Source organism: Phocoena phocoena, chromosome 13 (genome assembly GCF_963924675.1).
Source record: "Phocoena phocoena chromosome 13, mPhoPho1.1, whole genome shotgun sequence".
NCBI classification, from domain to species: Eukaryota; Metazoa; Chordata; class Mammalia; order Artiodactyla; family Phocoenidae; genus Phocoena; species Phocoena phocoena.
The window spans coordinates 15,524,359-15,550,144 of NC_089231.1; the positions used below are offsets into that span (position 1 = coordinate 15,524,359).

At 45.9% G+C, this 25,786-nt stretch overlaps 1 protein-coding gene across 1 annotated transcript in view; it reads left to right on the forward strand.

Annotated features, from left to right (window-relative positions):
• Positions 1–343: 343 nt before the first annotated feature.
• The window catches only part of CCBE1 (collagen and calcium binding EGF domains 1), a 230,512-nt gene continuing 205,069 nt past the window's right edge, over positions 344–25,786 (forward strand). Inside the window, exons 1-2 of the mRNA XM_065890429.1 lie at positions 344–474; positions 910–990. Coding sequence (XP_065746501.1) covers positions 344–474; positions 910–990 — 212 coding nt within the window. The remainder of the gene's footprint in view (positions 475–909; positions 991–25,786) is intronic.

The window sequence follows — 25,786 nt, forward strand, 5'->3', positions numbered from 1 at the left end:
GGCAAGGGCGCCGCCCCAAGCCGCGTGGAGCGAGTTCGTCTCTCCGGCGTGAACCTCCCGAGCGAGACGGCCTGGACCCCGCGACCGTCGCGCCAGCTGGGCACCGCAGGCGCCCCATTTCCCGGCCTCTCTTCGGAGCTGGCAGTCTGCACCCCCAATCCCTAGCCTAATCCCCCTCAACACCACGGCGCCACCAACTCCGGTGCCTCGCGCAGGTGGCGTAAACGCCCCCGCCCTCGGGCGCCCCCTGCCGGGAAGAGGGAAGGCGGCGGCGGGCGCGGAGGAGCCGGGCGCAGGGCGGGGAGAGAGCTTCGGCGCCGGGAAGAAGCCGGGAGCTTCCCTGATGGTGCCGCCGCCTCCGAGCCGGGGAGGAGCGGCGAGGGGGCAGCTGGGCAAGAGCCTGGGTCCGCTTCTGCTGCTCCTGGCCCTGGGACACACGTGGAGCTACCGAGAGGAGCCCGAGGACGGCGACAGGTAAGCGCTGCCAGTCCCTGCTTGGTGCGCCCCGGCTCTTGGGGTGCAGCCGGTGCCCCTTCCCCCCCACAGCGGTGAGCCTCACGCCCTCGCTTCCCCGGGCGCTCAGTTCTGGCTGACGTTAAACTCTGCTCCCGGGTGAGACCCTCCGCGCCCTTAGCCCTGGCTCCTCCGTCTGTGGGTCGGGGCACTGAGATACCCGCGCGCCGCATTCCTGCCGCCCTCTAGTACCCCCCTTCTTCACCTTTTCTCTCCCTTGGGCCTGGGCTCCCTGCGTTGGACCCTCGCCGGGTCCACCCCTGACCCTGGAGTCCGCTCCGCGCCCGCGTTGGGGGAACCAGCGCCTGGTCGCCGCGCGGGACGCGGATGCCCGACGCGCGCTGTCCTCCGCTCTCCAGCGGAGAACCAACGAAGTTCCTCCAACTTTTTCCACAGAGAAATTTGCTCGGAAAACAAAATCGTCACGACCACATACCCGTGTCTGAAGCCTTCAGGCGAGCTCACGACGTGCTTCAGGTAAGTCTCGGGGCTCCGCCGAGTCCGTCCGTGCGCGCCCGCGCTGTTTGGGGAGGCGGCGCCGCGCAGGAGGGGCTTGGAGATCCGCTCGGGGACCGGGGCCACGGTGGTGGGTGCTGGGTGAGTGCTCCTTGGTGCAAACGCTTTCTTTTCTTACGCGTGTGGTTTCTGCGCCGGACCAGCGATGGGCAACTGAGTGGCGGCGGCACCTAGAGTTCGTGCTCTTAGAACCTGAGGGGGGGTGGTTTATTGCTTCCTTGAATACTTGCGTGATGGTTGGAGAAAACGTTGAAAGTTTCGTAAAGAAAGCGGGTCGGATGGTGGGTGTGAACAGTGCGGCATAGCAAAGGTCAATGGCTGGTTTTGTGTTTGTTTTGAAAACCTAAAGGCATACAACCAGGAAATCCTTGGTCCTTGGCTATCTTTTGACTTTCTGCCAGGACAGAGTGTAACAGTGTCACGGCCTCTGTGGGCAGGAGGATGGGGAGGACTGCGGGCATGACTTGGGTTAAGTGAAAGCGAAAAGCGTCAAGATGGTTGAGCCACAAGAAGAGGATCAGTCTTGTTGAAAATTCAGCTCACAGAGCCTGGGTGCTCGTTAAAGCTAAGCATGAATAGGGCTAGGGACTCTATAAGTATTAATACTCCCAGGTGGTTCTGATTCTCAACAAGGTGAATCACTGTTTCTTGCTCGTAATCTCTGGAGGTGAGGTTTGACTTGTCACCATAGGCTTCTGTGCCAGTGCCCTCATTGGAAGGAGGCACCCACCATAAGCGCTTATGAGTTACCTGCTTTTTAAAGGTTTTGTGGGAGGTACAGGGATCACACACTCCACCAGACTCCATTTCTGTCTCTGGGAATTGTGCACTGTTTGGGGTGCCAGGCTAACTATTGGGTAGTATAAAATAACACAGCAATCCTCAAAAGTGAACTTGAAAGAGAATGAAGTTGCACTAATGATGCAGTAGCAGATGAATCCTTTGAGCTGTAAAAAAACAAAAAAAACCCCTCAAAGGTTCGGGTGTAAGTGGTTACAGGGCTGGTCAATTTAGGGTACAAAGGCACCATCAGTTACATCACGTACCATGCTGCTTAAGTGAAGCAACAGTCAAGTCTTAGCCTTGGGAAGGGCGCCTTCTCTAGGTAGTGGGTGGTGATACTGAACGAGACATGTGAGTTAGTGGGGAGGAGAGAGTATGGTTCAGTTGGCAGGTGAAGACTTGGAGAGGTTAACTGGGTAAGTAAGGTCACCCATCTGGAGAACTGACCTGGTGCTAGCCCTGTGTTTCATCCACACTATTTGTTAGGACACATTTTTTCCCCTGTCACCGCAGCATAAAACCTCTCATCTAACATGGAACGTATCCCTGAGATGGTTTGCTCATTTATTTGGTCCCTGAAGGTCAGACTGCACATAAGTTAGTGACAGTTACAGAATGCATGTCCGATTTTCAGAAACCATTGGTGTCTGATTAGTGTTCGAAGCTGATTTCATTCCTTAAGCTGTTACTTGTTACGCTGTTACTTTTTTTTTTAACAGAATTTAAAAACTGGTGTTTTTCTGTACTAAGCCTCTGTAGGAGACATTAACAGTGTCTTGATATGTTTTCATTAACAGCTACTCAAAGAAACAGCTTAGAGAGCTAACAAAAAGGGTATCTTATTTCTAGGAGAAAAGAGCTTAGAGGAGTGGGAGGATGTTTTCAGCTGAAGAAAATGGTAATGGTCCCTGTGAATGTTTTTTCGGTTTTCCTTTAAGAGTTCTGTGTGTACTTCATTGGTTTTATACAATTGCCATAGTTTAGTACCTTTCTAAAGACAGTTAGTTGGCAGTTCCTGCCCCTGTTTTAGCCCTAAGAATGGAGGAATGCTGTTTGCTCTTCGGTCTGTGAATTCTGATTGTCCCGGCCCTGTAGACCCTTGCTGCTCCCGGTGTGGTCTGGCACAGGCATCTTCTGGGAGCTTGTATTGTCTCAGGCCCCTGCCCAGAACTCCTGAATCAGAACGTGCATGTTAACGAGATATGCATTAAGGCTTGAAGCGCTGCTATAGAAACCAGAGTCATGGTGCAGACCTGTTTGGACAGATCCTCAGAGGCCCCTGCAGATGAGTTAGCTCTTCTACCCCAGTAACTTCAAATCAGACAAAGAACCAGCCTTCCAGGAAATCGGACTCGTGGACTGTTGGATGACCCTTAATTAAAGTGAAAGTAACGTAGCAGAGCTACTACTGTTCTGGGAATGCTTTCTGACTGCCTAGAATCCCACTCTTAGCAGATGTCTCTGGTGAATGGCTTTTTGCTGAAGAGAATGCATACCGGAAGTCAGTCCTGAATTTACAAGGTGGTCTTTTAATACTGGCTTTCGAAAACCCGTTGACATGGAGGTATAGTAGATGTAACATCTGATTTGCCATTATTCCTAAAAGTCATATGGAGACTGAGGTGATATGGAAAAGAGATGGGGTCGGAATACTCTGTCCTGGACCCCACCACGCTTGTACACTTCTGTTTTCCGTGGTTTTACGTAAGCGGCACCTTTCTACTTAAGCCTTACATTAAATGACAGTTGGAGGATTTTACTGTATATTCACCAGTGTCCTATGCACTTTATGTACATACAGCTGTAATCCTCAAAGCCATTCTGTAGCATGTGTGTTGCCTCAGTTTTACAGAGAGAACCGAAGCTCGGATTAAGTCCACTTGCCCAGGGTCACAAAGTTAACACACGGGAGACTCGGGGTTCAGACCCAGGTTTGTCTGACTTCAAAGTCTGGGCCCTTTCATCATCCCGGTGGTGTCTACAGATGTGGCTGAACTTTCCAAATCTGGCATCTAAGGAAGAAAACTATACATTTAGAGGCTATAAACTCGAAAGAAGCAGATAACTCTAGCAGCCACTGTGACCACAGTGGTTTTCTGAGTTACCACTGCTCTTGATCTGTCTCAAACAATTGAGCTTCCATTACTATGTTATACACGACGTTGGTTCCTACATGTATAGCTTTCCTTCCTTGTAGGATTTCATCGTAATCACAGGGTCTGTCTCTAGGGACTCTACCACAGTGTGCATTGAGCCAAGTCCCCAAAGCTGATGAAACACTGAGCGAACGCCTTTGGCAGCTTAAGCGTAGAGGGCATGTTTGCTCAGTGTTACACTCTGACATGGAGTGTATTATTTTACTAGTAGTTAAGATTTCAGAGTGTGTGTGATTTATCTAGACTCTATAAATTTATCCTAGCCAAAGCAAGCCCATAAAGTTATAATGGCATTTACCCCTCTTGTGGCTATTAAAAGTTCTTCCTACAAGTTAACTTTTTTCCTCCTTTCCCAGACGATGTAGTTTTTGAACAAAAGGTCTGTGTTTACCTTTTCTTTATGGGGGTCTCATCAAGAAAATGATAGTCTTTTTAAAAATAAGAACATGAGTGTAGGAAACATCAAGAAATCAACTTGTATTGAGTGAGCCTGTATCCAATAAACATGCTAATTAACTCTTTGGATCCATTAATCAATTAAGGACTTGAGCCTCTATTTTTTTTTTTTTTTTTTTTTTTTTGCGGTACGCGGGCCTCTCACTGTTGTGGCCTCTCCCGTTGCGGAGCACAGGCTCCGGACGCGCAGGCCCAGCGGCCATGGCTCACAGGCCTAGCCGCTCCGCGGCATGTGGGATCCTCCCGGACCGGGGCACGAACCTGTGTCCCCTGCATCGGCAGGCAGACTCGCAACCACTGCGCCACCAGGGAAGCCCTTGAGCCTCTATTATGAGCTTAACATAGTCCTAGAAAATGCTTGAGCGTAGTCCCTGGTCACGTTTTACAGACTTGAGTCTTAGACTGAGGCCTCTACGACTGTAACCAGTATACAATGTACATGACTGAGTTCAAGATTGTGTAGTTTATACTATGATGGGGAAGAGATTAGAAGCAGCTAGGAATGGCTTTATGGGCAAGACAAGATTTGATTGTCCTTCAATGTGGTTCTTTAACAGAATGTTCGGTGTTTGTTGCATTAGCTATGATCTTCAGCTTTGTGGTTCACAGACCTACAAGTAGAGTCTCTCAGCTGTATTTGTCCCATCAGTGCTGTCTCATGAGGGTCATGCTCCCATGGGAAATAATGACATGGGGATGCAAAAACTCCCACTTATGATTTGGCAGCACTGTTGCATTATCTCAATTAAAATGTGGAAGTTAATATATTTTTGCAAATATGTTTACTTGGAAATTAGAGAGCAAGAAGGTCGCTTAGTTAGGGCAGCACCACCAGAGGGAGAGCCCCGGACTTTAGGTAAGTCTCCATTGGAGCAAGGGCTGGAGAATGTGCTATCTGGCAGGTTCCTAAGTCCCTACACAGGGCTTTGATGTCAAAACGTCCATAGTAGAAACTGTCTTCCCCAGTTTGAATTCCAGCTCTACTGCTTCTGTGACCTTGAACATTTCTCAGTCTGTACTCTAGTGTTCTCCTTTAAGTAAATGAGGATCACGTTAGTACTGCAGTTATAGGGTTCTAGTGAAGATGTAAATGAGTTGATATACATAGGAAGCGCTCAGTGAATGCTGCCGCTCAGGCTCGCTGCTGTGTCTCCCGAAGTCTGGCGTGGTGAGTGCACAAGCTGGGTGCTCAGTAGACATCTGCTGAGTTTTGAGCTTTACAGTAGACATTTTTGAAAGAGCAAATTCAGACCCTAGCCAGAAACCCTGAGGGTGTTTATAGCAGTCACACGTCAGCTGTTTTTAGTTGCCTTTCCAGTTGTAGGCTGGCCCAGAAGTCTAGTGCCTTGGGAAAATTATCAATACAAAAAGGATATCTTCTGCTTCCTGCCTCCTACCTGACTACACGATGTTCTCTGTTCACGTAAGTATAAATGTAGGCAGGAGGCATAGTTACCCCATTTTAGAGGCTCTTAGAGATTTGCCCCTTGTCCAGGGTCATGAAGGGTTTTATTGGCAGAGACAAGACTAGCGATTAGGTCCTCAGCCCAGTTCTGGTCCCTCCCTTCTCCCTCCCCATTCTGTGGCCAGCATAGCTTAGAACCTGCTCTGAATCACTGTTGGCTTATACAGGGCTTGTGGGCCCCCTTTAAGAAAGCATTTGTATCTTCATGACTACTGTCCATATTCTCACCGTAAGGAGGAAGTAGTCCAATTGTTAAGAACAGAGCAGGGAACTGATCGGGGTGGCTTACGTGCAAAACTGCCTGAATCACAGATAAGTTGGAGGCAGCCTCATGGTTCCCTGTTAGACCCTCTCTCCCACTGGATGGTTAGCTTGCTGAGTGCCTGGTTCCTCTGTCCTCTCATGACTGTAGCCTCAGAGGCTAGCCCTGTGCTGGACAGGGTCCATACACATTGTCACATACCCAGGACTCGGTGGATGAATGTTAATTTTACAAGTAAACAAGGAGATGTGACTGAAATCTTTTAGGTCTTCCAGAACTTCTGTTACTATCGGAGTATGCCTGCTGCTTTTAGCTGAGTTTCTTTCTGCTGGAAAGCAGATTACTTACACCTGTGAGCTGCTGCCATTGTCTGCATTAGTTCCCACCTTGACCTGTTAAACTTTAATTGCTAATGTGTTACAGGTGCTGCTTCTGGCAGTTATATAGCTCATTCCATGGACTTGTTCCTTTAAATAATACCCGAAGAGGATGTGGGCAGTCCTGCCCAGTGTGTTGATTGCCCTGTGGACACTGGCTTTGAAGTGGTGGTGGATGCAGTTTTAAAGGGGATCTCGTTCCCTACCCACACCCTCTTCTTTAGCTTGAGCAGGTGTCAGGAGAGAGGGGAGGTGGAGGATGTTGGCCCAGGCAAGGTTCTTTCTCACTTTTCACTCATTCTCTAGGGAACAAGACAGAAGGGTAGGAGACAACTAACAATTGAACTGGCCACAAAAGGCCATGCTTTCACTGGTGTCCTTTGAGACCGAGTCCAGTTGCTACGCATTGTCCCCAAAGTTGTTGATGTCTGACTTGCTACATTCACTTCCCTTCATCTTTTTAAGTGAAGCTGTGGGGTGGATGCACCCGGAAAAAGCAAATATGCTCTTTTTTCTAGAATACCCTGTTTTCTCAGATGGTAGTTTGCATTCCAATCGGTAGTTTAAGCTCAGTGGTTCAGCTTACGCAAACTTACTACCTTCCTGTGCAGTGGGACCCTGGCTGCTCTGTGCGTTAGAGGGTCTGCCTGATTCGGGGCATTGCTGACTATCCAGCGAACGAAGGTCTCCATTCTTTCTCAGCTTATTGCTTTTTATTTGGGGGGTGAAAAGGTAATCAGCTGTAACATCGGCAGCTTCTCTTCTGCCAAGCCAGGTTCTTTTCCATAAAAGCCATTTACCAATTTCAAAGTTTTAACAGCGTTTGCGTTCCTTATTCAGAGCTTGCTATGTGCTGAGCACATTCTAGGCACCCAGAATACATATGTGAATAAGTCAGGAGAAACCCCCAAACCCCTGCTCTCGTGGACTGCATGGATTTTAATTCAGTTTCTTTCTTTCAGTAAAGGAATTTGGAGCCAAGGATTTCCTTGGGGACTTTTGTTAGATGATTATCTTTGGCACACATCCGATGTCACATTTGGGGGAACTAAGAGCTTAAATTCCTGTGGCCCAGCTGTATCGTTTCAGCAAAAGAAGCCCTACAGCTCCAGGCAGGGACACGAGAACCCGGGGATGGTAGTAACTAATGTGTTTATCTTCTCCTAGCAGGAAGGGAACTAACACGTGCCACAAGTCCCTTCTAAGAATTATTGGAATGTGAAAGCATTCCAAAGAGAAGGCCGATTCTCTGGCTGTGTGTCCTGTGAGACAGCATCAGAATGGGCCAGCTAGGAACAGATACCTCGTGTGGACCCGGTTTGCCTCAGCCTAGGTTGCCCCATGTTTGCCAACGGTAACTTGAAGCAGAGTGTTAAGAGAAGGCGTGCCCCTCCTACATTCCTCGACTCTAATAACCCATTACAGGTCTGTGTTCATAAATGCATCTGAACTGCATGGACAACTTGTTTACATCCTGAAGTACCTGTATAGGGGTCGGAGTGGTGTTAACCTCTACACGTGTAATCCCAGTCAAGCAAAGGACATCTTTCTAGCTCCAAGGTATGATTTGTGTGAGTCAAAACTAGGTGTGAGAGCTTGGAAGAACAACTATATTGTCTCCTTGTTCGGTGGGTTAGGACGTGAACCAGGTTATCTTTCCATGCCCTTCATGACTTCAGAAACTTGGACCACGTCCATTCTAGCCTTATCCATCTGCAACGTTTCCACCCCTTGGCCACTGCTCTGGGGTGTTCCCTGGTATTTGCCCGTGCTGGTGTGAGGCCCCCATCCTTAGTCCTCTGGGAACAGTTGGAGCAGCTGTCGGTGGCTGCTGGTACAGAGAACTGGTGGGAAGCTGGGAGGGCCCTCTGCACTGGGATCTGGCTCAGAAAGTTTGGTATAAAGCAGGGATTGGCCTGCTTTAGTAGGGCAGGTGGCATGTCTTTATACAACCCATGATCTGAGAATGCTTTTTACCTTGTTTAAAGGGTTAAACTGTGCAACAGACCTTACTTGGCCCCCAAACCTCAGATATTTACCGTCTGGCCCTCTTCAGGGAAAGTTTGCCAACTTCTAAAGTGCTGTCTTAATACAAATACATCCATATGTGACCTCATCCACAGGTCTGAGTCCTCAAGGGGGCAACCTTGAGGACATTTAGGCTGCTGCTTCTTTGAGGCCTTTGCCTTTGTATTACCTTATTGTATCTGGGTCTCTGGCCTGAGCATCTTTTCATTGTGGCTTGATTTCCTGATCTCAAGGAATCAACTATAGTTATTGTTGAGCTGGAACTTTATTTCCAGTCACCTTCCCTTAAATGATTCTCTAAGTGAATGTAACTTGTCGGGATGTTTTTAAGAAGCTGATTTTACTGCAGCTAGTTAAGTGCTGACTTACTGCTGCTTTTCTCTGTGTTCCCAGACTGGCCTTCCTTGCCAGTTGAGTAATCCTTGGATTGCCTTGGCTAGTTGCCCACCATCCTTAATTCCATATGTCCTTAATTCTCAACTTGTGTAGTGATCGTCACATGCTTTGACTCAAAGCCAACTCTCCATAAACTTGTTAGTTTTGAATTTCTACAGTGGAAGGCCTCACATTCAAAAATCAAATGAGAGTATATATCTTATTTGAGGGACACACATCTAGAGAAAGTTATTTTCAATGAAGAGTGTCCTAAATCAGTGTTGCAACATTTCACTTTTCCTTTTACGGCTAAAAAGTATCATAGGTTGGCTCAGTTGCACGGTTCCCAACATCAGTAATTAAACTTTTGAACTTAAACTCTGAACTGCCTTTTTAACAGTTTCAGCTCTTTGATTCCATGAAGATCACGGAGACTCCTAGAGTGATGCCTTTCGACACTGAGGGTGGGGGACAAAGTAGCGGAGAAGGAAAGAACTACTGAAATACTCTGAGGAGAGAGAGGCAGAGTCTAATGGTATTTTGGAGAAGGGAAAGGAGGAAAATGTTGGAATGCACCACTTGATGTATTAGGCAGATGAAATGCCCTGGGGTATAGCAAAGAAGAAAATGATAGGTGTAAACACTTGATAAGGACTAGAGAGTATCCTACGGAGAGATGAAGTCGTGTGAGAAAAAGATGTGGATATCAGTCATGTAGGAGCCTCTGACCTTGGTAGCAGCCACTTTAATGGACTCAGCTGAATGGAGGTTAAATGAAAGGCAAACTAAGCTTATAAAGGTCGGCAGATTGACAAATGCAATTTTTGTAACGTCCTGTGTGTGTTCACTATTCCTTCAGAGGTCGGAGGCCGTCTAAAAGCCAGTGCGGAGACCAGGCTGTTACTTCCCCTCCAGCTCTCCCCTCTCTTTGCTTCCACTTGGCCTTGCTCTTGGTAACGAGTCCGTGTGTCACTCTGGAATTTTCCTATAGTGAAACGACTCACGGCTTTTGTGGTGAAAAATGACAGGTCAGAGTGGAGGTTGGCTTCCTGAGAGCCCAGCAAGACCACAAGACTGTTCATTGGAGGCAAGGTCATTGCCCGAAAGGTGCACTGGAATTTAGTTCTGGCAGATTCTGAAAGCTTAGAGGAACCTAGAATGTAACATCAGTGGGGTTTTATCTCTGAGAAAGTTTGGCTGAAGGATTTTAAGTCTGTAAAAATCGACTTTAATATTATGTCGGTTTTCGGGAAATCACTCCTGCCCATCATCTGGGAGGGCATAGGGAAAGGTAAGTGTGAGGCTCTGCATAAAACCTACTTGGAGGTCACTTAATCGGGCTGCATTTTCTACCTGGAACACAGGTGAGAGGAGGGGAGGGAAAAGGGTGGGTCTGGGGGAACTTTGAACGGCAAGAGCAGAGATCACGGAGAAACGCAGGCTCGTGTGATTTCCTCTGGTGGCCCTGTGTGAAGGCTCGCTGTCAGGAACTAGCTTGTTCTGTGAATTCTCAAGTCCCAGAGCAGGTGTGTGGCAGAGCAAGACAGGCTGACGCCAGAGCCTGTTGTTAACCACTAGGCTCCTCTGAAAAGCCTGACAGCTGTGGTTACCTTGCCTGCTGCCAACCATAAATTAAAGAGACATTTAGACGAGGGAAGGAGGATGCTAGAAATAAGGATGTCAGTCCTGCTGGTAAAAAACATAGGTCGGACAAGTTATCAAAAGTAGACACATGAACCAACCACCCGTCCTGCCCCATGTTAGTTTGCCAGGAACGCCTCGGCAAACTACCATAGACTGGGAAGCTTAAACGAGAGACTCTCATGCAGTTCTGGAGGCTAGAGGTCTGGGACCAGTGTGGTCGCAGGGTTGATCCCTTCTGAGGCCTCTCCTTGACTTGCAGGTGGCCCTCTTCTCTCGGTGTCTTCCCAGGGTCTTCCTTCTGTGCTTGTCTGTGTCCTAATCTCTTCCTCTTACAAGGATACCACTTCATACGGCATTAGAGCCCATTCTCATAACTCATTTTAACTCTGGCCTATTTAAAGCTTTGATCTCTAAATAATCACATTCTCCGGTACTGGTTTTAGGACTTCAATGTATAAGTTTTGGGAGGACACAATTCAGCCCATTGTATCCCCCCACCAAAAAAGCCCAGCACGCGCTGGGGCCATGTGATAAAGGGGACGGTTTTCACACACACTGATTTCCATGGGCATCACTGTGCACGTGGTGATCCTGAGTTATCCAGTGAAATTAAAGTACCGTTAATACCGCTGAAGAAGAAAAACATGAAACCATAATATTTGTAACGACCCCTTCTGTGGTACCTCTTCCTCTAGCTAAATGATGGAGGCTGTGATCTGTTCTGACTCCCTACATCAAGACGTCACTGTTGTCAGTGCTGAGGCCCCCCCACCCCAGACCTACTGAATTAGAATCTGCATTTTAACAAGCGTCCCTAGGTGTTTCCTACGCACGTTAAACTGAGAAGCATTGTCCTGAACATCACTGTACCGTTCCGGGACTCCTTCCTCACACATGGCTCTTCTTTGCTTCCTACTTGCAAAACACTGCCTATGGCTTTGTAGCCTAAACTGTGCTTGGAATCACTTGGTGAACTTTATTCCCTTGCTTTTTTTTTTTTTTTTTTGGTGGTACACAGGCCTCTCACTGTTGTGGCCTCTCCCGTTGCAGAGCACAGGCTCTGGACGCGCAGGCTCAGTGGCCATGGCCCACGGGCCCAGCCGCTCTGCGGCATGTGGGATCCTCCCGGACCGGGTCACAAACCCGTGTCCCCTGCATCGGCAGGTGCACTCTCAGCCACTGCGCCACCAGGGAAGCCCACCTGGTGAGCTTTAAAAAAAAAATAATTCCATTGTCCAGATTGGTACCCTAGACCGGTTTCATCAAACTCTGCAGGTGGGTGCCAGACACTGGACGTTTTTGAAGCTCCTTGCGTGATTCCATTATGCAGCCAAGGTTGAAAACCTTGGAGCAGAAAGCAAAAGGGTGTGAGCTGCCGGATTCCTTGCCAATGGAGAAATGGTCCCTGTTTCTTCCTTCTATGGCCACTAGGCCTGGGTCCTCATGTCTTGTGCAGTTACTGCAGGTCCACGCCCCTCGGCAGGGAAATTTACAGTTAGAGCTTGTGTTGGTGCCTGGTGTCTCCTTCTTCTGTCGGGTCCTACTTTTTCCCTCCTGGCATCACCTTTCTCTTCTGAGTTGGATGGTTTGAGGGCAGTCAGGAGAGTGAGGAAGTGGGCTGAGGTGGATCAGGAAAGGTGGTCCATTCCTCATGCGTGTTGTGTTTCTTAAGCTGATCAGTCCTAAGTCCCCTGGTGCAAATTCCATCACTTTTCATTTCCTGTTGCAGCCTCTCAGCTTGGTGTCTGGAACTACTTGGTGACCTTTGTTGAATTTTTAAAAAAATGTTTTGCTGTACTGCGTGAATTTTCTCCCAAGATATAAACATGGCTCAGCATATTATAAATGCAAGCTTTTCAGTGTCAAGCTGTGTCTTTCTTCCCTTGCAAGCATCAAACACACACTATTTTTTCCACTTAGTGTGACAGGAAATCTACGTGCTGGCAGAGATTCTCTTCCCATTCCGTTTTTGTGTTCCTCTTCAACTCTTCAGGCCTCCCCTCCGATAACTGAAGAAACTTCTCAACCCCCACCAAACACAAGGCTTTTTCTAGGTTTGTGTTAACTTTGTGCAAAACGAAACAATGTGCTCTGGTTTGACTGCATAGGTGTCACCTAAGCCCTGTATGTACCATATGGCCGCAAACCAGGCAGTCCCCAAGTAGGTCCATATGGAATGCATCGTTACATACGTGTACAGTAAGTCCCCTACATATGAACGAGTTCCCTTCCGAGCGCACATAAGACCAGTTTGTAAGTCCAACAAAGTTACTCCACTAACACAATCGGCTATATAGTGCCGTACTGTAATAGGTTTATAATACTTCTCACACAAATGATATATAAAAACAAGCAAACAAAAAATATATATTTTAATAGGAATAGAAAAGAATTTTATTTGAGCCTGAGGACTATAGCCCAAGAGACACAGATTTAAGAAGTACTTAAACTGTGTTCCACCTGACTGCAAAATGGGGGAGGCTTATGTAAGCAAAAATCACAAAGTTACAGTTAGCCACGTGAGCTATGTATCAAGAATCATAATTGAAGCTGGCAAGAAGTCAGGATGCTTGACAAATAAGGATTGGTTGGGGTCTGAAGTGGTTGCACAGGTACAAGGGGAGACCTTGAGACCTAGGCAGCTGCTAGCAGATAGTAAGAACGACTGATGGTATCCTTGAGTCTGATACAGCTCAGAGAATTCAAGTTCTCAGTGATACAGGAACATGTCTGAAAGCACATCCACGATGGCCACCCGGCTCCATTTTGAATGCCTGAACCAGTTATTCCCTTTTGATTTTTAAATGGTTAAATCAGATTTTAGTGGTTGAATCAGATGTACAATGCCTGTTTGACAGGCCAGAAGACAGGCTGTTGTAGTTAGCATAAAGGTCAAGCCAAACCATGTGTAAGCCAGAATGACTTCCCGTACCTGTGACAATTTCTTCCATCACTGGGTAAGATGGGAAGCCGTCGGAGGTTAGGAAGTAAGGGGGTGGCAGGATCTAATTTAACCTTAAAATAAAAGTCTCCCCAGCTACCGAGCAGAGACTCCCTTGTGGGCCTTTCTCAGCCGTGGAAAAGAGGCTTTATTTTGAGGAATTGCACAGGAAACCACATATCTGAAGTATGTCAGTCATAGTTTCCAGGGGACAAACACGCCTGGGTAAGAGTAATCAGTTAAGTAGCATTTATTTTGAGAGTTGATAGTAAAGAATTATTGAAGAAAAAGCAGCAGTAGTTGCATTTTCAGACTGGTTTTGTGAATGATGTAGCAAAATGTTTGTGAAAACTGAAGAAGTACTTGACACCATTCTCCTTGGATATACATGTATTTCTAGCTCAGAGGAATTATATATAATTTTGACAAATTCATTCTCTTGAAGCTGTCAAAAAATTAGGTCTTATTTTAGTTCTCCCTAAAAGTACTAAAATTGGCAGGAATAAGTACTATCTTTAGAATATACAGGTGTACATATATCCTTATTCCTTTGAGATCTTTCTGACCCATTTTAGAAGCCCTGGTTCTTCATCTTTATCAAGGGCAGAACTACCCAGTTTGTTTTGTTTTGTTTTTTTGCGGTACTCGGGCCTCTCACTGTTGTGGCCTCTCCCGTTGCGGAGCACAGGCTCCGGACGCGCAGGCTCAGCGGCCATGGCTCACGGGCCCAGCTGCTCCGCAGCATGTGGGATCTTCCCGGACCGGGGCACAAATCCGCATCCCCTGCATCGGCAGGCGGACTCTCAACCACTGCGCCACAAGGGAAGCCCCAGAACTACCCAGTGTTTAAAAATACGCTGGATTAGGAAAACAAATACCAAGAGCAAAAACTTTGCTCTTCTTGATGTAAGAGACACCAGTTAGGGGAGGGTATCTTCTCGCTTAGAGTCAGACAGCCCAAGTGTTCAAGTATTCATCGGCAAACACTTTCTTTTAATTTTCCCCACAGTAAAGAACATGGTCCACGGGGATAGCCATATGAAGATTAATAATCTCATACTATGTAGTATGAACTACTACACGAGGACTAAAACATTTTTAATCTTACAGTACCTTGAAAAGTACAGTACAACAGCTGGCATCCAGGGGCTGGCATCGAGTGAACAGGCAAGAAGAGTTACTGACTGGAGGAGGTGAGAGATGGTAGAGCTGAAGGATCGTGAGCCCTAGGAGATAGGGCAAGCTGCAATTTCACACCTGACGATGATGGCACAGGTTCTGGTTCCTTGATGCATTCAATTCTATCTACCCTCTTAAAAAAACGATCCAGTGATGTCTGGGTAGTAGCTTTCCTCTTTTCTCATCATAGATGTCATCCTGGGTTTGAAATAAAGATACTGTACTATGTCCTCTATATAGTACTGTACAGTAAAGTACTCAAAAGCACAATCACTTGTAGAGGATGCAGGCACGTGACAGTGTATGCCAGACACGTGAACAAACTTACAACTGGACATGAGAATGCGTGAAAGTTCGCAACTTGTATGTAGGGGACTTCCTGTAATTGCCGTTCTATTCAAAAAGAAAGATGCAGTCATGCTGATTAAATCATAGAAATAGAAGTTATTATAAATTAAGGAAATATAATTGCATTTCCTGGGTAGATGTGCTTCTGAGGTTCTTAATGAGGGATTTCTTTGAATTGGAGGCTGGCAAGACGCGAAGTGGTTCCTAAGTGACCTGAGTTCTTAAACTTCCAGAGCCTGTGACAGCATGATGAGTGTGGCACTCTATTAGAAAGGATATAATTGGAACGGATATTTAAAACTTTAGGCGAAGATGTGAAAGGATGCTGACGATTTACTAGGCATGTCTGCCACCCCAACTATCTTCGAGTCCTTTCCCAGAGACCCCTAGTGTTTGGGAGACACATTTCCAGGTCATGGCTCACATGAAAATGATCATCTGTGGAGGGCACCTTGAGGTCAATGACAAAGGAAGCTTAAGGCTGGAGGCTCCGGTCCAGGAGGCTTCGGCAGTCCCAGCCGCCACTCTGGTGTGCCAGAGCAGGAGAGGTTGAGGTCGTGGCACACCTGGAGCCGTTTCTGGGCAGTCACTGCTGCTGGGGTCGGGGGTGGTGGTGTGCAGCCATGGGGATGCTCCAGTGTAGACAACCCCCTTGCAGCGTTTGGCCATCAAGCTGTTTATTCAAGCTGTACCTCCAAATTTTGCCTCCTCTCCTGTCCATCCTTTGAAATATGACTTGCATCATCTTTAGGTTGTTTATTCATCCCTTAGCTTATACACAGCTTGACTCTGGATGGTCCTGACACACTCGGTGTGTGCTCATACAGGTACCTCTGATGCGATGGAAGCCTTAATTTGGGGAAGCCCACGGTGCTGCAGGGACCATATTTAACTCCTCTTTGCCCTAAAGAGGTGAAGGTTTCATCCATACTTCTTAGGACTCTGCAACTGAGAGACTTGGCTCCCAAAGCAAAGTGCCATCATGAAGATGAGGGGAAAACACCTTCTTAGAGAAGTGTGTAAAGGAAGAATCGTGCTTTCTAGTTGCTACAAAAGAGTGCAAGAAAGAGGTAATTGTCTCTCTTTAAAACTTTACCTTTTTGTATATGATGGCAATACTTGCTCTTTACGTGTTTTACATCATGAATGACTGGGAACTGGAGATCCTCCATAATCTTGCCCCTCCAGGATAATGACAGCCAGTCCCTTGGCTGTGTATTTTCCTGATCTTTTCTGTGCCTTTACTAACGGACATACTCGTAGTTATTACTTGTGGACATAACGTAGTTATTATTTACAGAAACAGGTTTGTTCTGCAGTCGCTTTTTTCATGTAACAGTAGGTACAGAACACTTACCGTTACACGGAATGCTAATTCATTTTTACCACATTGTATTTTTATTGTATGGATGCATCCTAATTCATCTCTTCACTGGAGAGCTTCTTATTAAGTAATTAGCAGATGCTGAGGGTTTTGGTGGGTTCAGGCTTTACATTTAAGATGCAAACTTCAAATATATCAAGTTTTACCTAAACGAATCAGGAGGGAAGAATCTAGAGTCACCAGATAGCATTTTGGTCTGGAAGCTGCAGGACATGGCCTTTAGTGTACAGCTCTGCTGCTGCCCTCCTAGGATTCCTGTAATCCTTTGGCTCTGGTCCTAGGTGTGGGATGGTGGGGCTTTGATCAGGTTCCTTCTAGCTCTGGTGGTCTGTGACTGATCACTCCCTCACGGAGAGCTAAGCCAAAGGAAGCCGGCTTCGTTTATAGCCCAGGGGATTTGCTTCACCTGGAGATACTGTGGGACAGTCTGGATACTTATCTCTAATCAGCCTGAAAAGCAAGATAGCCATCTGTGAGCTGTCATCTCTTAAATGCCTTTGGTAGTTTCTCTTACCCCAGTTACTTAGTTAAAGAGAAAAAAAAGTCTTTTTACTCTCCAGGTATATACTGTTGAAAGTGAAGTCCTCTATGCTGCAAACGCATGCTGGGTGAGCACAGGGGTCCATCTTTCTCGGCACAAGTGTTACGCTCTCTCCCTACGCCCGCCACCGCTGTTTGCTTTTCCTTCTGCTTTCTTTCTAGGTGTGCTGCCCCACAGAATAAGGAGGGTGGAGTATCAATTTCCTCTCCTAAGGCAGAGCCTTACTGCCATGGTGGACCTCCCCCTTTCTAGAAAGAAATTGTTTAACTTGGGGAGACATGGTAATAAAAATGGGAAGGAGAGGTGACCTCAGGTGACAAGGCTTTCTCGTAAAATCTCCTTCATATCTTTTATCCTAACGTACTGGGCTTAATATTTGTCTTAAAGTTACACAGAAATTTTATCACAAACATGTTTCAACACATGTGTATCCTTTGGAGTTTCTTTTTCCAAGGGTCCTTGTAAAAACTTCATGTGCCAATTGGCCTGCTGCAGCCGAGTTGCCAGTATGATCACGCCGCTGCCCTCGTTCTGGCTCCATATTTGGCCGTCTAGCCAAGGGGAATAGAGAGATGATGAAACAAGGCCGTTAGATTAAGGGCTTTTTTGGGTGTGTTTGTTTCAGCCAGATTTACCCACATGAAAGGATGAGGCTTCTTTCAAATTACCCAGATAATTATCAGATTTTTAATACCCTTCTCCGTGCTTAGGTGGTCCTAGTTTTTAACAAAATAGTATTACACTTGAATTTTGAATGAAATCAACAGGCTCCTCATTAATTTGAAGCTTGATTTTTTATTTTTCTGCTCACTTTCTCTTTTGCACCCTAGCTTGCCTTGTCCACATCTTTTTTTTTAAACATCTTTATTGGAGTATAATTGCTTTACAGTGGTGTGTTAGTTTCTACTTTATAACAAAATGAATCAGTTGTACATGTATTCCCATATCTCTTCCCTCTTGCGTCTCCCTCCCACCCACCCTCCGTATCCCACCCCTCTAGGTGGTCACAAAGCACCGAGCTGATCTCCCTGTGCTATGTGACTGCTTCCCACTAGCTATCTATTTTACGTTTGGTAGTGTATATATGTCCATATATATACTACCACTCTCACTTTGTCCACATCCTTTTGAAAGAGTTTTCGTTAGGGTGGGCTTGTAATTTGGATGGAAATAAATCTCGATGGCAGCCTTTGCTTTTCAGTGTACTCTACTTGCATCGTAATCATAAAGAAAATGTGCAAACTTACCTTTTTTGGAAGATGAGGAAAAGCTGACCATATTTTCCTTCCATGTATTTAATTATGAAAACTTCAAATAACTCCACAAGAAAATTTCCATGTGCTCATCAGTAATTAAGATTTTGCCCCATTTGCTTTATCTCTTTTATTTTCTAAAGTATGTTAAACTCCAGACATGTCATTTTACCACAATATATTTTAGTATTCATCCCTAAGAGAGTTTTTTCACACTGCTAAAATGTCATCATACCCAAAAGTTTTAAACATCCCCCCACAATAAACTTTGGGTTTTGTGGAGTTCTCTCTCTTGAATTAAGCCATATGGATGAGGGGGTACTTCTGTCACCACTGATGATTGATCTTACTTTTGAACAGGGGTGTGTATTTCTGAGAGTTTCTAGAATAGAAATCCCATACTGTACCTAGCATGCCACATTGTAGCACCATTTGTAGTAGGGTGGAACTCTGTATGAGGCCACGGCCCAGGGATAGTTATTCAGTTTCACAAGTACTGTGACATTTTTATACTTACCGGTATTTATATTTTACTTACATTTAGGGTTTAGGGGCCTTTTAAACCCAAATGAACAGGCCTTTAAACTTTTTTTAAAATTTTATACAGTTTTTAAAGGTTACTTTCCATTTACAGTTACTACAAAATATTGGCTCTATTCCCCATATTGTACAATACATCCTGAGCTAATAGTTTGTACCTCCCCTGCCCCCCCCCCACCGGTACCCACTAGTTTGTTCTCTATATCTGTGAGTCGTCTTTTTTTGGACAGGCCTTGCTTCGCACTATTTTTTGGTGGCAAAACTGTATTCACTGACACTCAATACATTAGCGTCACTAATAACAAAAACAAAGCAACTTAGATTTTCTGAAATGAGAGGGAGCCATAATTGTTGTTCTTTTGTCTTTATTCTGATGTCTATTCACGTACCTTTTCAATGTTTTGTTAAAAACATATTTTAGATCAACGGTATAATTTACTCTCTGCGTAGTTAACATCTTACAGACACGATAGTTTTAAATATTTAAATTACACCAAGGCTGGTAAGACAAACAGTGGGCCCTCAACCCCTCTCAGACCTTCCTGTCCCACAGAAACTGTTCCAGTTTTTCAACCTTATTTGTAATTTTTGCGTCCATACCGCTAAATAACTTGTATTACAGCATAATTTATTTTTAATTTCCGGTACTGTCTTTTGACTTCCCTCTATGAGAGGAGAGAGCTTGGCTGTCAGCCACCATCCACACTTATTTCCCCTCTTTGCATCATCTCGGTATAGTTCTGGATAGATTGGTTTTCGTTGTCTACGTTATGACTGCAGAGATGTTATTGACATCTCGTCCCTACTTGAACGCTATGACTCCTCTTTTTCCTACTGTATTTTGCCTTCCCTATAATTCATAATTGTCCTATCTTTTGCCTTTTAAAAAAAAGTATAGAAATACCAGTCCAACCTCCAAGCCGCCCTCATTTGTATAAAGTCCCTCTCAATATAGTCAAACTTAATAGGTGTCCTATCGTTTCACCCATCTTGAAGAAGTTCCTCTCAAAACCTCGAGGTCTGCTGTGATCCATACTGGTTTCTTTAAGCCTGTTGTGGCCTCAGGAGTTCCCTTACTGTCTGTGAGCCTGGGAAATCTCTCTCTGGTGTCAGGTTCCAGGTTTCCTGGATCCCATATTTTCCCCTTTCCTGATTTACTCCTTTAGGTGGAGCATATAGTCTAGCACTTCCCCCGAGAAAAGGGTCTGGGGAGGGGTATTTTTTGGGGGGGTTGGCAATTCATGCATCCAGCCGACTTGGTCTCTGCCGGATGCCTTTATGACATTTCAAAGGTAACACGTCCAAACAGACTGATTTTGACTCTCCCTCCCCACTCCCGACACACAGCCTGCTGCCCTCACTCGTGGTGCTAATACCCGGTGAGTTGCTCTAGACAGAAATGCAGAAGCAATTTCAGATCATCGCTTTTCACATCCTCTGCATGCAGTCTCTCATCACATATATTCGAATCTGGGCTCTGTCTCTGCTACCATCACCTTTGGCCTGAACCACTGCAGCTCTTTGCTTCCTGTCCTGTCTCTTACAGCAGCAGAAAGTGAGATCCTGCACCTTATAACAGATGCTGTCCAACCCAGGTTTAAAACCCTTCAGTGCCTTCTCATTACCCTCGAAACAAAATCTCTACTCCTCAGCCAAGGCTGTAAGGCCCTGAGTGATCGGACCCCTGCTCGTCCCCCCTTGTCGTATGTTATCCTTCCTCAGTTTAGCTCAGTCTCCTCCTGTCTTGGAATGACCCGTCTTACTTGTCTCAGCTTGTTGCTCGTTCTGTTCTCTCTGCCTGGATAAAAGGTCTTCCCCTTGCTTTTTTAAAAACCACTAATCCCAGCTTCTAATAACTCAGAATTCAGTGTCACCACCTCTGTGAGGTGTTCCCCAAGCCCCCTACTGACAAGTACATCCCCCTGTCCTTATGGGTCTCCATTTCAGGTCCTTGTTTTATTCTGTTATAGCACTTAAAACCATTTGTAGCTTATTTTATCTCCCCCTGACTAGAGGAGGACAGGGGCTGTGCCTGTTTCAATTATTTTTGTATCCTGTGTGCCTAGGGCAGTGCTTGGCCCATTTTCCTTGCAGAATACATGTCTGTGATAAGGGTAAATGAATACACATGGTTTTTGTATAGTAAGATCATTCTCTGAAACAAAGCCATGTTTATTATGTGGATTTAAATTTATCCTTGGATCTATTCCAGATATGTAAGTCAGTTTACAATACATAAAACATGAAGAGATAGCATATATTAAAAGGACAAAAAAAGGCTGGAAACTTAAGAAATGGAGCCAGCTTTGAGGGTAAGAATGTGCTACGGGTGGGCCATTGGGCTCTGAGCTTTTTAGCAACCAGTGAGGAAAGATCTGTTATACGAGTCCATGTGGTAAAAAGCTGAACATTGCCTGGGAGAACTACAACTGTTCTTTGTGTTAAGACCAAAGAGAAGTTTCACCCAGGCGTCACTGTGAAAATACATAACGTGATGAAAATCATCCCTATAATGGACACAGTAAGTTTCATAGGAACAGTCCTTACAATGACCTTCAAGTGTAGACCGCCGCTGTCCTGTCAAGTACAGCTTGCTTAAGGCCCATGTATGGGGCCTGTATGATGCCGTCTAGGCTCTATATGCTGCATGATGACTGCTGTATGTGCTGTGTGATGGTTGCTGTTGTTAATTTGGCTTATGGCTCTGCCTGTTTCAGGAGATTACCTACGTGGTGGGTGGGGAATACACTGTTGGGCTTTTATTTGTAACTTCCTCTGTGTCCTAACCAAATACTGCTGGCCATTACCATGGCATTTTCTTTTGTACTTGATCCTGTTAAAATATCTTTAGAGATCCCACTTCTTTCCTTCCAGACTTTTCTGCCACCTTCTATCCAATCTCTAGGTCTGGTGATATACTTCCTCTAGCAGCATCTTCTAGTTTAAACAGTGTCTGTCTCCCAGATAGTGCTTTGAGAACGTCCGAACCTTCTTTATCTTCATATTTGATAACTGTCCCTTCACTGTGGATGGACCAGCTTTCTCCTCTCTCCTGAACGCTGTGGGGCTTTCCCTTAAGAGCTTAGATATGTTCACAGTCACTGGGATTCTAAAGAGAGTGGAGATGAAAAGACTGAGGAAGTTCTTTTCCTTAGCTTTGTAAAGTCAGTCTTTGAATGTGGGAGCTGTCCACTTAGAGTGAGGCTGCGCAGGGCAAATCTGTACTGCAAGGAACAGAAACGTTCATGAGAATTTCATAACCCTGTGTGTGTGTGTGTGTGTGCGTGCACGTGCGGGTGTGTGGGTGGCAGGTGATGTTGCTGTACATTTTAGTTGATGTTGCTTGATTTTTTTTCTCTATAAACAGCCCAAAGTGAAACCAGTCACAAAGCAATCACTGTCCTTAAGGAAGCTTTCCTTCAGGAGCTACAAGTGCTCGTGGCAACAGCAGCTGTTGGGACGCTTGGTTTGGGCAGCTGACTGTCTGGCTTTGGGGGTCTCTCCTTCAACGTTCTTCCTGACCTAAGTTGCATTTAACTTTGGGGGCTTTAACCCTCCCGTTTCCATTTGATGCTTTATGAAAAGCCATTGGCGATAAAGATGAGTTTAAGAAAGTACAAATGATAGTCTTGAAGATAGAAAAGGAAAGACCTTTTGAACAAAATTTGGATATGATTAAATGCTGGATTTGCTCAGGGATGTTTAGGTTTTACAGCCACAAACCATTGTTACTAATTCCTACAGAAAATAACTTTTATTGTAAACCTGAAGCTTGAGCTCCTAAAGCCATTTTCCCCCTGGGAGCAATTTTTTCTTTTTTTTTTTTGCGATATGCGGGCCTCTCACTGCTGTGGCCTCTCCCATTGCGGAGCACAGGCTCCGGACGCACAGGCTTAGCGGCCACGGCTCACGGGCCCAGCCGCTCCACGGCATGTGGGATCTTCCTGGACCGGGGCACGAACCCGTGTCCCCTGCATCGGCAAGTGGACTCTCAACCACTGCGCCACCAGGGAAGCCCAAGCAATTATTTTTATAATACAGTTGCTGATTATACAAGATTTCTTAGAAATGCAAATATTGTGTAATAGCAGAAGAGATTGTATTGTTTTTCTGGATAGTGCCAAATATGCACTTAGAAACATAAATTTTGGTTGTGTTCAGAAATATGGACTTTGCTTGTAATAACTGTAAATATGTATTGAGCACTTACTGTGTCCCAGGCACTGTGTTAAAGCAGTATATGATTTTCTTTACCCCTCTGGGCAATCTTCTGAGTAACTGCAGTTATCCTTTGAACAATGCAGAGGTTAGGGGCGCTGACCCTCCACAGTCAGAAGTCTGGTATAACTTGTAGTCGGGCCCTTCTGCACCCCTGGCTGTATTTACTACTGAAAAATATTCGAGTGTAAGTGGACATGTGGAGTTCAAACCCCTGTTCAAGGGTCAACTGTTCTTGATCATTTTACAGATGAGATAAATTAAAGCTTATCCTGTCAAGCAACTTTCTCAACATCACTTGGCTTGTAAGTGGTGGAGCCTTGGTGTAGTGTGTCCAGTTTTTAGTTTATTCTTGATTCATTCCTTAATCAGCACTTTGTTTTTTCTAGTCATCTATTGCTGCGTAACACACTACCCGAACTCTTAGTGGCCTGAAACAGTGATCTTTTGGCTCGCGGTTCTGTGGGTTTGTATTTCGGGCAGGACTCGCCAGGGATGGGTTGGCTCTGCTCCATGTGGTCCTGGCTGTGGGTTGGGGGGAGGACTCAGCAGGGGCTGGAGGAACCAAGATGGCAGCAGTCATGTCGTGGGAGGTGTGCTTGGTGCCGGCCGCCAGCCTCAGTGCCTCCGCTGTCCTCCAGGTGACCCCTCCCCACCTGCGCCCTCATCGTTCAAGAGTCTGGGCGGGCTACTCATTCCAAGAGCACAGAGATGGAAGCGGTGCAAGGTGGAAGCTTCGAAGGCCTAAATTATTGAAGGCTGGAGCTTGGATTGGTCGCTTTCACTGTGTACTGTTGATCAAAGCAAGGGATAGAGGGCCAGCCCAGATTCAACGGAGGTCGCCTGTGCGGCTGAATGGAGGATTGTTGGAGGCTGTTTTTGTAGGTCTCAAAGCTGTAGATCTCTAAACACCACCACCCCGTGGACCGTAATCCTTCTTCACTTGATGTCTTTTTTTTTTCCTCTTGACTTCTAGTCTCATGGGGCTAGTATGATTCTCCAAACAGCTACTCCAGCCATTCTTTTGCTATGTCTTGTATTCCCTCTTGATTTCTGTGCATAATAGGAGTTTAGAGCTCTTGACCCCAAGTTCTAGTCCAGTTATGCCTGCATTAATGCACTATTATCCAATGAATAAAGACAGTCCCCATGTCCACCACTAAAGGCCTTGCTACTTTCTTCTCTGTCCTTTTGAATGTTCAAGTTCCATTCTTCTCTTGCTTGAATTCGTTATCTCTGTAGTTATTTCCAAACCAGCATCCTGCCTCCCTTCTTGTTGCCTGCGGGGCCACCGTCTTCCTGGCTCATTAAACCTACTTTTTTGGTGTGAGTTTTGATCTTCCTTCCATTCCCTCCATCCTTTCCTCTTTCTAATCCAACACCTAATAAGAGCCTTTGAACATGCCTTTTTTTTTTTTTTGCGGTACGTGGGCCTCTCACTGCTGTGGCCTCTCCCGTTGCGGAGCACAGGCTCCGGACGCGCAGGCTCAGCGGCCATGGCTCACGGGCCCAGCCGCTCAGCGGCATGTGGGATCTTCCCGGACCGGGGCACGAACCCGTGTCCCCTGCATTGGCAGGTGGACCCTCAACCACTGCGCCACCAGGGAAGCCCCTGAACATACCTTTTTTTCTTCCCTTAACCTCTCATGTTCAAGATTGTATCACCTCATCCCTCACTTAACAGTGTGTTCAACGTAATCACCCTCCCGGCCTTATCTCTTCCTATTCCACTCCTCTTCCTGCAGCTGCTGGTCTTTGGAAATGCAGTTAACGAAACCTACGTTCTTGTCACTTACCTCCTCAAGGACCCTCTCCTCCTTCTGGTCATTTCTTATTGTTGGGTGCTTGAACGGCTTTCTTAGTATGCGGGACCTGTCAGCAGCTTGCCTCCCCCAAACTCTGATGTTTAAGTAAGAATTCTCCCCTAGTGGTATTCAGCTACTCTCTGCAGAGCTCTGTGCGAGGCCAAATTGTAGCATATCTTTGAACGTCAGTCTTTGGGTTTAGATTTTGCTTGGAAAGCTTTCCAAAATGCTTCGTACAATGGAGTGATAAGATGGAACACTGCTTGGGAAGACTGATGTAGGCTGGTGGGGTGCCTGGTAGTGAATAAAATGTTTTGCTAAGGAAGAGACAGGCAGATCTACTTGGAAGTTGTGGCCCTGGGGAGGTGGTTACATAGTTGGGGTTGTATAGGCTGTAAGCCATCCCATTGCTGTGAACACACATGTTATGACTTTAGGCAAGTCTGAATTATGAGGGAGGCTGATAACATCTCCAGCCTCATACATCTTCCCTTTGGGGATCATCCTTTCCATCCTAAGCCCACATTTCCTCATCTCAGACGTGGGTTGATATTTCACTTATTTTTTGCCCCACCTTAGAGGAAAGAATCTGTTACCGTTTATATATTGATTGAAAATTGCAGCGGATAGAATGCTTGTATCCTCCCCCAAATTCATGTATTGAAACCTAATTCCCAGTGTGATGGTATTTGGAGGTGTTGCCTTTGGGAGGTGATTAGGTCAGGAGGGTGGAGCCCTCAAGAGCGGGATTTGTGCCAGAGAGGCCAGAGAGCCCTTTGTGCTATGTGAGGCGACAGCAAGAAGACAGCCGTCTGTGAACCAGGAAGAGCTTTCACCAGACACTGAATCTGCTGTCACCCTGATTGTGGACTCTTCCCAGTCTCCAGAACTGTGAGAAGTGTATGTTGTTTAAGCTACCCAGTCTGTGGTACTGTTACAGGAGTCTGAACAGACTAAGAAAAACATTCTTATAAAAGTGTTCATTTTTTTAGTTGTGGGATG